This window comes from Xyrauchen texanus, chromosome 14 (genome assembly GCF_025860055.1).
Source record: "Xyrauchen texanus isolate HMW12.3.18 chromosome 14, RBS_HiC_50CHRs, whole genome shotgun sequence".
Lineage (NCBI taxonomy): Eukaryota > Metazoa > Chordata > Actinopteri > Cypriniformes > Catostomidae > Xyrauchen > Xyrauchen texanus.
This window is the reverse complement of record NC_068289.1, coordinates 6,951,453-6,964,530: the sequence shown is the minus strand read 5'-3', so window position 1 is coordinate 6,964,530 and position 13,078 is coordinate 6,951,453. Positions and strand designations below refer to the sequence as shown.

At 40.0% G+C, this 13,078-nt stretch overlaps 1 protein-coding gene across 2 annotated transcripts in view; it reads left to right on the top strand.

Annotated features, from left to right (window-relative positions):
- thsd7ba (thrombospondin, type I, domain containing 7Ba) overlaps positions 1-13,078 on the top strand; it is a 281,967-nt gene that overhangs the window by 231,067 nt on the left and 37,822 nt on the right. For both annotated transcript variants that reach the window (XM_052142989.1, XM_052142987.1), the window contains 2 exons: positions 2,848-3,114; positions 3,368-3,546. In XM_052142989.1, coding sequence (XP_051998949.1) covers positions 2,848-3,114; positions 3,368-3,546 — 446 coding nt within the window. The remainder of the gene's footprint in view (positions 1-2,847; positions 3,115-3,367; positions 3,547-13,078) is intronic.

Genomic DNA, 13,078 nt, shown 5'->3' with positions numbered 1-13,078 from the left:
AGTCCTATCTATCATCAGGTATCAGAGACTTGCTGTGAACTACTCTACAGGCAGTCTATTAGGGAATCAATGCAGGGCTTTCTACTTTAGTTAGTTTGTTCCTATTAAGTCATGATTGGCTTTCATAAAGACCCTGCACATCTGATGACGTGTTTTCTGTGTCAGATAAAATTTCAAAGGCTTCCTTCACCTGATACTTTTTTGTAAATCATACATCAAAGGCTATAAACTTTAAGGTGACAGATTTGATCCTTAAAATGGAAAAGCATCGATGGCAACGACCTAGAAACTCGATAGTCATGTTCGCTGATGATACGATGGTGGTAGGTCTGATCACTGAATATGATGAAACAGAGAGGAGGTGCACACTCTGACCTGTTGGTGTCAGGAGCACAATCTCTCAAACAACGTCAGATAGAGCTAAGGATTTTACACTGTTAGTGCTGTTGTCTATCACTGGCCACCCCTAAACAACCAAAACAGATGTAGGCTGGCAAACACACAGCAGGGAGCTGTCTGGACATAGTGAGAGTTTTAGTCTCTCTTTTCCTTTAACTTTCTGCCCATCACTCTTGCTGTCTTGCCCTTGGCTGTATGGATGGATGGATGGACGGACGGACGGACGAACGGACAGACAGACAGACAGGCAGGCAGATAAAGTAAACCCCTCATAATTCCCAGCCCTTCAACATGACCATGCTTAATTGTTCATGCGGCACATGGTTTTCAAAGGCTGATGCGATTGTACTTGACAGGTTTGAGGACCTCATTGAACGCTGGTCTGCAGTGTTAGTTACAGCATGTCTGAATGAAGCAGCTCTCCTCATGGACAGACCCTTTTTATTTATAACCTAATAATCTTCAATAATCATGTCTAATGGACATGACTAATTTGAAATGTTCCAGGAAGTAAAATGTGCAAAGAGGAGCTCTACTAATTAAGAGCTAAACTCTTAAACAGAAGCCTTGAAATTAATTTCTCTCCTCATTAGATGAATTAGATGTGCACAGTCCACTGAACATGACAGTGGTAATGGTATGTGTTTGTACTTAAGAAAAAAAGGAAAGAAAGAGAAGGGGATATGCTCTTCATTGTATGTTAGATGAAAGTTTCCAAAACTAAAGGCTCTCACAGCCTCACAAGTCAGTCAATTACTAAACATGCTGCATTTTGTGTGTGAAGGTACCTTCTAAGGAAACTATTGTCAGCGAGCTTTAGAGCCCAGCTAACAAATGTATATCCTTAAAATGTCTTCCAATTGTTATATTGTGGTTTTGGAAATGTCCAGTTTTCTTAAGTTGAGTATAAAATTATTAAGGTTAACATATCTGTAAAACATCTTTATCCGTTATCACTCTCAGATTTTTTTTTAAAGAAATCTATGAATCTTAAGGAATCATAAAATTACAAGACAGTTTATCAAGATATCCTACAGGATAATGTCAGGGTGGCTGTGTGCCAGCTGAAGTTCAGAAGAAATTGGGTGATGCAGCAGAACAATGAACCTAAATATTGAACTAAATTCAGTACAGAAAGGCTTAAAAAGAAGAAAATCCATCTTATGGAGTGTCACAGTCAGAGCCCAGACCTTAACCCAATTGAGATGTGGAATGACCTCAAGAGAGCCGTTCACACCAGACATCCTAAGTATATGGCTAAGCTGAAGCAGTTCTCTAAGGAATAATTGTCCAAAATTCCTTCTGAACGTTTTGCAGGTCTAAGCCGCAGCTACCAGCAACAATTGGATGAGGTTTTTGCTGCCAAAAGAGGATCGACCAGTTATTAAATTGTGGAAATGAAATCCACAACACTGTGAATATTTAATGAGTTGTGTTCAACAAAGGCATGAAATCTAATTAATTGTTTGTGTGTTTTTTAGCTTAAGCACATTGTGTTTATCTATACTTGTGACTTTGTTAAAGATGAATCACAATTTTTTGACCAATTACTGCAGAAAACCAGCTAATTCCAAAGGGTTCACATACTTTTTCTTGCCACTGTATATCATAGGCAGTGAAAGATACATCTATGCTGCCTTTCTACGTCAATATAGGTTTTCTTTTTTTTTTAGCTTATGGAAAGCAGCCAGTGTCAGCCAGAACAAAGTCCATTTCGGATTTATCTCTGATTCTGAAAATCCATCCATCAATAATGTCAGAACTGAGCCTCCATCATCTAAAGAGTGTTGAAAGAATGACATGTTTGCTGCAAACTGAGTTTTTCTGAGACGTTTCCATTTCAATCAGAATAAATCAGGAATTATTCCCTGGGGCTATTTGCAGTGGCACTTAGCAGTCCACAGTTGACAGAAGCATGAATAATAGTCCTGGTTATCTACAGATCATTAATGTTTTAATAATTTTTAAAGACAGCTGTATTACACACAAAATCTCCCAGTGTGTGGTCTGGACTGCAAAAGAGCTGTTTGCATTTGTCCTATTTGCATATAACATAGATTCCTATTTTATTACAGTTTATTATAGTGAATTATATTTAAATAATAAATGAATTAGTCAGTTTTATCATTAATACAATGTGGTTGGATTACATCTGGTCAAATTATCATTTGTCATGTAAAGTATGTATGCTTGGTATACATTTGTTTAAATTTGGGTCACCCTGGTGTTGGATCTTCCCAAGGTGTCTTCCTGATCTACATAAATATCTAAGAAAGTGTATCCTTGCCACTGTTGCTTTTGACTTGATCACTCGGGATATTGTGCTGTTGTGCTTATTTTTGTCAGTTTGACTCCTAAAACTTATATGACTGGTCTTTTTGCTTCTTTATTGCTCTCTTTTTCAATCATTCATTCTGGGTCTCTCTCTGTTTTCCGAACCATGTTCAGGTCGAAGCAGGAAACAAGACCATTGTCAGAGAGAAGGCCTTTACCCTCTGCTGGAATCTGAACCTTGTCCATGTGATGAGTTTCTTTCTCAGCTGTATGGTAACTGGTCATCTTGTATCCTGTCGGATACGCCAACGCAAGCATCTCTCCAGGGTTGGAGGGGTCGTAGAGAGACTCGTGTCTGTGGTCAGGGATTACGTTATCGAGCTGTGGCCTGTCTGGACCACGAAGGCCACCTGGTTAGCCCAGACCTCTGCAGCGAAACAGGTACAGTACGCCTCCCTGCTTCCGTCTCATTTTCCAAATCTCTCACTCTCTGTGTTTAATGATTAAGTAATTCTTCCTCCGCTGGGAAGGCAAGTAGTTATTTGTCAAACAGGAAGCTGTGGGGTGCCCTGAACTGTCAGTGTAAATTAGATGGAGGTCTCAGCATAGCCACCAGGTGTTTCCTGTAATGTTATTACTGTGATCGTGAATGGCAGGGGCTTGACCACTGATTACTCAACATGCTCTCTCGCAGGTCTGGCAGAAGAGATTTGCCATGTGCCATGCCCTCTGGACTGCAAGCTGAGCGACTGGTCGACGTGGTCAGCCTGCAGCGTCTCCTGTGGCAGTGGGCTGAAAATCAGATCCAAATGGTTGCGGGAGAAGCCATTCAACGGCGGCCGACCATGCCCCAAACTAGATCTGAAGAATCAGGTGAGATGTGCAGTCCCTAAAGGGAGACCAGAACGTGCCTGCAGCTGTTTCTCTGTAGGCTTCCACTGCCATATGGTAAATCGACAGTGAGAAACGAGTAATGAGAATCATTCGAGTCCATGATCACAGGCATCATGGTTTAGATAATCGCTCGTGTAAACTGTTTCATTTAGGGCCTTTAAAATATAAATTTTCTATTGAATGCCCGATATATCCCCAACGGAACATATTTAAGCTGCCTTCAGAAACATTTTTCATTCTGAGTACAGTTTACATTGAACTCATTACCATTTCACTGGCTAATGCCTCTTCATTAAGTACAGTTTACTAAATGTACTTCAGCCTCTAAGCGAAAGTATGAACAGTGTTGTCCATTAAATATTTTCTCTCTCCCAGCGAGATAGGGAGAAGATGCTAATAAGTGTCCATATAAATACTGTTCCTGAGTGCCGCAGATTTGATCTTTTCACAAAAAAATATGCCCATTTGTGCAAGCTGTCTGTCCATGACCTCTCCTCTCCTCCATTGACTGTCAGACAGTTAGGGCATTTTGCAGTAATATGATAAATGTTGTTACTGGAGCAAGTACAACTCTGCCAGCTCTCAATTCAAGTTGTGTTCTCTTTTTCTCTTTATCTCACTAAAGCACACAAACAGGCTGCATATTGTTCCTTCTCATTATAGAATCAGTTATGCAGTCATTAGCCATTTGGGTTTTGCATGAAAAGGCCTTTGTTTTTCAGGTCTTCTGAATTAGATGTCATCTTTTTCTTTGTTTAAAATAACAAAAAGGAAAACAGAAGGAAGGCATACTCAGAATATTTGTGCCAGCTTGCTCCCAGATGGGTCATATTTAAAGGAGAATTTTTATATAAATGTGCCATGTGTGCTGAAATTATCTACTGAGGACACATTGGTTTCTAGAGGTCAGTATGCAGATCAGGCAACACGCATGAAGAAATTCCTCCTAAAAACTTTTATAGACCCACTGTTTAACAGGACTCAGAAATACCTCTCAGCAAATAGCAGAGTTTGCCTTGGCTAATGTCCACTCCGATCTTTTGCAGAGATTAACTCTCACTGTTAACATTTTGCAAATGGCCGCACTGGCAGAGTCAGAGTCCCTGGCAGTCAGGCTCTACAACTGGCGATTCCTCTGTGATGATGTGGAGATTGACAAGCATACAAGAAAGTCAAGTGTTTGAGTTCATATTAAAATCTTGTGCTTTTTATTGCAAACTTTGGTATTTTGTTAAGACTAAGCCTAATTTGTGAGATCTCTTCTTAAATCCTAGAGGAGACATTTGTGAGACTACTAATCTGATTGCTATATAGGAGATCTCATTTGTGATTCGCCTTAAAAAAATGACAATTATGTTAATTTAGGAAACACAGCATGGCGCTGGCTGATAGGTTGAACAGGCGCACCTCGTCCTACACACCCAATCAGTAGCTTTGCCCTCCTGTCAAAATATACAGTTGTGCTCAAATTTTTGCATACCCTGGCAGAAATTGTGAAAATGATTTTGAAAATATGACTGATCATGCAAAAATATTGTCTTTTATTTAAGGATAGTGATCATATGAAGCTATTTATTATCACATAGTTGTTTGGCTCCTTTTTAAATCATAATGATAACAGAAATCACTCAAATGGCCCTGATCAAAAGTTTACTTGCCCTTGAATGTTCGGCCTTGTTACAGACATATTAGGTGACACACACATGTTTAAATGGCAAATAAAGGTTAATTTCCCACACCTGTGGCTTTTTAAATTGCAATTAGTGTCTGTGTATAAATAGTCAATGAGTTTGTTAGCTTTCACGTGGATGCACTGAGCAGGCTAGATACTAAGCCATGGGAAGGAGAAAAGAACCGTCAAAAGACCAGTGTAACAAGGTAATTGAACTTTATAAAGATGGAAAAGATACAAAAAGATATCCAATGCCTTGAAAGTGCCAGTCAGTACTATTCAATCACTTATGAAGAAGCGGAAAATTCAGGGATCTCTTGATACCAAGCCAAGGTCAGGTAGACAAAGAACGATTTCAGCCACAACATCCAGAAAGATTGTTCGGGATACAAAGAAAAACCCACAGGTAACCTCAGGAGTAATACAGGCTGCTCTGGAAAAAGACGGTGTGGTTGTTTCAAGGAGCACAATACGAGAAACAAAAAATAGCTGCATGGTAGAGTTGTCAGAAAGAAGCCTTTACTGCATCAATTCCACAAAAAAAGCCCAGTTACAATATGCCCGACAACACCTTGACACGCCTCACAGCCTCTGGCACACTGTAATTTGGAGTGACAAGACCAAAATAGAGCTTTATGGTCACAACCATAAGTGCTAAGTTTGGAGAGGAGTCAACAAGGCCTATAGTGAAAAGAATACCATCCCCACTGTGAAGCATGGTGGTGGCTCACTGATGTTTTGGGTGTGTGTGAGCTCTTAAGGCACAGGGAATCTTGTGAAAATTGATGGCAAGTGTAATAAATGAATGCAACATTTTATCAGAAAATACTGGCAGACAATTCGCATTCTTCTGCAAAAAAGCTACGCATGGGATGCTCTTGGACTTTCCAGCACGACAATGACCCTAAGAACAAGGCCAAGTTTTCTGGTTACAGCAGAAAAAGGTGAAGGTTCTGGAGTGGCCATTACAGCCTCTTGACCTTAATATCATCTAGCCACTCTGGGGAGATCTCAAACGTGTGGTTCATGCAAGATGACTTTGCATGGCCTGGAGGCATTTTACCAAGATGAATGGGCAGCAATACCACCTGATGGAATTTGGGGCCTTATAGACAATTATTACAAAAGACTGCACACTGCCATTGATACGAAAGGGGGCAATACACAGAATTAAGAACTAAAGGTATGCAGATTATTGAACAGGGGTCATTTAATTTTTTTCTTTGTTGCCATGTTTTGTTTTATGATTGTGCCATCCTGTTATAACCTACAGTTGAATATGAATCCCATAAAAAATAAAAGAAATGTGTTTTGCCTGCTCATTTGTGTTTTCTTTATATTACCAATTCTCTAAGGGTATGCAAACTTATGAGCACAACTGTATAAAGCTGCTACTCACCTCACGCAATACACTGGGAAATGGCTACAGCAGTGCAGTATGTGTAGAGTTATCCCTCCACCTTCCCAGCACCACCTGTCTAGATCTGCTTTACGGGGGCTTTATCATGATGTTGGTACAGCTGCAGCAGCATGTCTCTTCTGTCTCAGCACTGTCATGTTTTCTTGCCAACAACAGCAGCATATTGACTCATGTAAGCAGCAGCAGTATGCATAAGGCAGATCTAGTCTGCCAAGACTAAGTTATCATTATCATCCATAAAAATCTTTAATCTATCTCCAAGAGTTGTTCTAACTGAACTTATAGTTATCTCAAATTGTAAAAGACTCAATCTTAATTTTGTATTATTCTTACTAGTTAACTCTCTAAATGCTAAGTTGTCATTAATAAAAACATTTATGTGGTCATAATTATATTGTACTTAAAATGTCACGTTTTGGAATCATAACTCAGATATATACGTTCTTTAAACTTTGGCTTAGAGTACTACTAATTTAAAATGAGTGGCTTACCCATAATCCCTTGCACTTGAATAAATTATTTGGTCAAAACAAGGGAATGTTTGTAGAAAAATAACAATTGTTATTTAAAAACGAATAAGGTTTTAATTTGTATGACTATTGTTGTTATTTTGTTGTAGCTGGTTGATATTAGGGTAATTAGTGTTACCTCTGTTGAACTTAAGCCTGATAAATGTAAGCCTTTCTTCTTTTCTCAATTGTACTTTACAAAAGTGCAGATTTATGTGCTCTAAGAAGTACTGAGGAGAATCCAATGTGCCAAATTGCAGTGTATGGAAGAGAGAGAGAGAATATGTGTTAGAAAGGAGTAAGAAAAAGAGAGGGAGACAAAGGGAAATGTCTCATTTTGTGTTGAAAAATTACTGGTTCAGGAATAATCGAGAAGATCAGAGAAACACACTTGATATATTCAGAGTGTGATGCATGTGTGACAGAGTGGAGAGAGAAACCCACCTCTAATATACCCACAACAAGGGCACTAATAGGCTAAGAGCATGCATGTGACACAGCACAATTAAGCAGGTCATTTTAGCCCATCCTGCTACACACGACTTGTAAAACTCCTTTAAAAAAAAATCTGGGTTTTTGTGCTATGAACACTTTAATTGACATTTCAATATTGTAACTTTAGCTAAAATGGACCAAATGTTGTGCATGGGATTTGTTGTTGTGTTCTCTTTAAAGTCAATTGTTTAGAGCTGGAGTGTCACGTTCCTTGTGAGCTTTAGCTTGTTATGTCTCTCTGTCCTCTACCTTTAACAAGCAATCCTCACTTTGCCCAGTGTGGCTCCCTGCCATGAGTAAAAGAGCAGGGCAGCACTCTCCATTCATTTATTATTTAGACTTTCAGGTATTACAGGCTCGAAGAGGCCTGTCACAATCACTAAATTATTCCAGCTCCCTCTCGGACTAGTAAACAGCTGACTCTGTTCAGGACCAGGGCAGTCTTTCCACCACTTATCTATTGATCGCTGTCTGAGACACTCCCTATGGACACAACACAGGTGCAGAGCTGCACCACTCTCCCACCGTCTCTGTCCATCGCTCTCAGCTTTCAGTGAGCACTGAATGCTCTACAATACTTTCCAAATAGGCATAGTTTCCTGCTTCAAAGTATGCAAAAATCAGTACATTAAATAAGTTCTTCATTAAATTCAATGAGCACTATAAACGTATGGGAATTCGGACACATTCCCCCTATTCTGATGTGCCATACTGAACATGTAACGTTCCGTCTCATTGTGTCGATAAATGGTGATGATTCTCTGCAAGTTTTTGCCCTGTGATTGTCGGCAGTGAGCCACGCTGATGGGAGACGGAATGATGCGCAACGTTCTCCAGATGTTTCCTCTTGCACGGTTCCCCACAGTGAGTCACTTGACAGAAACAAGATTGATATTCTTATCTTGCTCGCTCTTCCCGTACTGATGATCAGCCGCTGTGACGGGAGCGGGAGGAATTTAGCCGCGTGGAGAGATGCTGTCCCTTCAATGATACTTACCGCTGATCTGAAAATGGTACTATGCATGAACTGGCCACATAGCACCAAACACCCTTGATCCTGCATAAACAACACCATAAACAAGAGGCTGATCGGTCCAGCGATTATTTTATAGAGATAGTTCACACAAAAAGGACAATTCTGCCATCTGCTCCACTCCCATGCTGCTTGAAATGCTTTTGGGACACAAAAGGAGATATCTAGCAGAATATCCAGGCCACTCTTTTTTTATTTGATGAAAATGTTTTACAAAAATGTACTATAAATTACCATAAAACTACAGTGTTCCATACCACCTGTACACTATACTGTATCCCATGTTGTCTTAAATCAGTGTTTCCCAAACTGCGATTGACATTGTGAGATTTACCGTTCAATTTCTTCTAAAATAACATTCAAACCCAGTTTGTGTATTTCTCATTGGCAAAAATTATTTTGTGTGCCCTCTAGTGTAGAAACACCAAATTGGTTGTGTCATTAAGGTCAGAATATGCAATGAAATAACACGATATTTTACTCATGCGTTGTGCGTCACACAAGTATATTTTTTCGTCAGCCCAGTGCTTTGTTTTTGTATTTAAGGTTAGATGCATAGGGAGTTTTTATTCTGATGGTAGAAGTTCATAAGCTTTGATGATATGGTGCCAGACATTGAGCAGCACCAAATAATTTTCCATATTCACACGCAGTCATTTCTATCACATTTGCTTGCAAGGTTAAGACCTGTTTTTACATTGTTGCATGATGTTTTTTCAGCAAATGAGCTCAACTTTGCTAACAGTGTCAAATGTGACATAAAAAGCCCCTTGAGCTGACTGCGCAATTGCACAGATATTTACCATCAATGCTCGAATTCGACCAGCAAAGCCGTACCTGTATATCGAAATGATATACAATTCGAGGCAAAGAACCGAGCGCTATTTTTGCGTACCGCGAGGGGGGAGTTTTCAAGTTATGCAGTTATATCATACCAAGCATTCCCAGCTCAATCGGTAAGCCATTTATTCACTATGCTTATATGATTAATATAACATGTACAAAACATGTGCAAATATAACATGTTTAATATAAGGGAGTTGTTTTACAAAGATAATTGTGTTAAACAGACATATTTTCAAATGACATCGTGTGAATTTTATCTATGCGTTAGAGAGGGGGTACGCAAAAGGATGTTGAATGGTTGAAGGGTTACGCCACTGTAAAACGTTTGGGAGCCATTGTCTTAAATCATACAATTGCTTTGTGTAACATGCAGATTAATATTTTGATTCATTAAAAATCTTGACCACACTCTTAAATTTTGTTTATACTTTTGTATATTGAAACCTGGTGCATTCACAAAACACTTGAGAAATAATTTGTTTGCATAGAGCTAGAATACCCTAAACACAAGAAGAAGAAGTAGAAGGAGAATAGATTCGAGTAGAAGGAATTTTCTGGCTGACTTCTTTATGGCTATCCCTTTTAATTTGTAGGATCCTTATTACTAGTTCTGAAGAACTGAAATATTTCTGTCAGATGCAACAGATGCAGCTCTCCTCAGGGCTGATGCAGTCTCAGCCGCAGTCTGTCTTACCCGCAGCAGAGAGCTCGGTGCTAGATTCGCTGCGATTCTTCTTGCCCACCTCCAGAGCTGGGTACCATATGGTAGCTATCATGTGCGCTGAGGCAGACTGTTCTGCTGATGAAATGAGCCTGTGTTGACTGGGCTTGCATAATTTAACAACCTCTATAAATCTGTGCTTAGAAACCAATCTCCCTATAAAGCATTTCTGCCTCTCCCACGGCTCCTAAATGAAGCACGTCTTTATCTCAAGAGGAGACTTTTAGGAGTGGTGTTGTTGCACTACAGAGTACAGAAATACGATAAACGTCTTTTGTTAAACCCTCACAAACACATTTATTATAGTATGACTTGTTTAAAAAGATATTGATTTGTCACCACCAGGTTGCAGCGCTTGGTACACATTCTCCAATCATGTTGAGCCTTGGTGTCCATGTGGGTGATGCAGGTTCAAGTCCTGCCTGCAATATTTCCTGAACACATTCCTTCACTTTCTTACTGGTCTTATAAAGAAATTAAATAAAATGAAATTAAAATTAAGTTTATAAAGTAAACTTCATAGATAGTTATCTAAGAGTCATAGATAACGGGTATATTACACTACCATTAAGTTGTTTCCTGTAATTTTTCCAGAGAGACTGACAATGCAAATAATTCAGCATCTAACATTTCCTTTCATCTCTACATAATAAAAGTAATCAAATTGAAGTAGAGCTGTGTACAGAACTTCTGAGACAACCCAGCTTTATTGTTGTAGTACAGACACTCTGAACTTGGAGTCTGTTTTCATTTGTTGATATTGTGTAAATATTTTAGATATGGAAGAATGCTCTCAAGAATGACAGGTTAAAAAGTGTGTGACATTTTCTGTCGCTACTGAAAACGACAGTTGAAGGAAGCAAGCGAATGCTCTGCTCTCCCACACTGCCGCCTCCATAATTAGTGCAGAGTTCAGCCACTTACAGATGATGATATGTTTCACGGTCTTCAAGTGCATTCCTGCAAAATATGTTTCTGCTTAACGGTTATGGCCATAACTGCAGTACTCTGCCCCCATGCTGAAACAAACACAGCTTCCTTTACTGAATACAACAAAATCAATATGTTTTTCATTTATTCTTCGCTTGTATATCTGGTATTTCCAACAGTGGGAAAATGCATTTGCACCGAATGACTAGGCGAAAGAGATGTTATGCTTTGATACTCCCTGTCAAATTGTTGACTTGGAGGTTTATTTAGTGGAGAGGTCCTTGGAGATTGATGTTTTGATTTGAGCAAAAGCTTCACTTCATTAATAAGAGGCACACAACGTTTCTCCACACTCTCAAACGTGTTTGTTTTGGGTATGACTTAGGGGATTGTCTGCCATTCTTCTCTGCTGATCCTCTCAAGCTCTGTCAGGTTGGATGGTAACTATCGGTGGACAGCCATTTTCAGGTCTCTCCAGAGATGTTCGATTGGGTTCATGTCCGGGCTCGGGCTGGGCCACCCAAGGACATTCACAGAGTTGTGCCTAAGCAACTCTTGCGTTGTCTTGGCTGTGTGCTTTGGGTCGTTGTCCTGTTGGTAGGTGAACCTTCGGCCCAGTTTGAGATCCTGAGTGCTCTGGACCAGGTTTTCATTAAGGTTATCTGTGTATTTTGCTACCCTGAGCAGTCCCCTCTCCCTGCCTCTGAAAAACACCCCCACAGCATGATGCTTCACAGTTGTGATGGTATTGTGCAGGTGATGAGTGGTGCCTGGTTTCCTCCAAACATGATCCTTGGAATTGAAGCCAAACAGTTCAATCATCATTTCATCATACCAGAGAATCTTGTTTCTCACAGAGAGTCTTTTAGGTGCTTTTTTATATGTACTGCATTAAGGAGATGCTTCCGTCTGGCCACTCTGCCATAAAGCCCAGATTGGTGGTGTGTTGCAGTGATGGTTGTCCTTCTACAAATTTCTCCTATCTCCACACATACTCTCTGGAGCTCAAACAGAGCGACCATTGAGTTCTTGGTCACCTCTCTTACCAAGGCCCTTTTCCACCGATTGCTCAGTTTGGCTGGGTGGCCAGCTCTAGGAAGAATTCTGGTTGTTCCAAACTTCTTCCATTTAAGAAATATGGAGGCCACTGTGCTCTTGGGAACCTTCAAAACCTTCAAAGTCATCAGAAAACAAAAATTAATTCATATGAGTGTGGGATGGAATAAGGGTGAATGATCCAATTTTTGGTGAACTATTCCTTTACTACATTTATCAGTATCAGTAGCTCAGTCTTTATTTATATATACACTCACCTAAAGGATTATTAAGAACACCATACTAATACTGTGTTTGACCCCCTTTCGCCTTCAGAACTGCCTTAATTCTACATGGCATTGATTCAACAAGGTGCTGAAAGAAATGTTGGCCCATATTGATAGGATAGCATCTTGCAGTTGATGGAGATTTGTGGGATGCACATCCAGGGCACGAAGCTCCCATTCCACCACATCCCAAAGATGCTCTATTGGGTTGAGATCTGGTGACTGTGGGGGCCATTTTAGTACAGTGAACTCATTGTCATGTTCAAGAAACCAATTTGAAATGATTCGAGCTTTGTGACACGGTGCATTATCCTGCTGGAAGTAGCCATCAGAGGATGGGTACATGGTGGCCATAAAGGGATGGACATGGTCAGAAACAATGCTTAGGTAGGCCGTGGCATTTAAACGATGCCCAATTGGCACTAAGGGGCCTAAAGTGTGCCAAGAAAACATCCCCCACACCATTACACCACCACCACCAGCCTGCACAGTGGTAACAAGGCATGATGGATCCATGTTCTCATTCTGTTTACGCCAAATTCTGACTCTACCATCTGAATGTC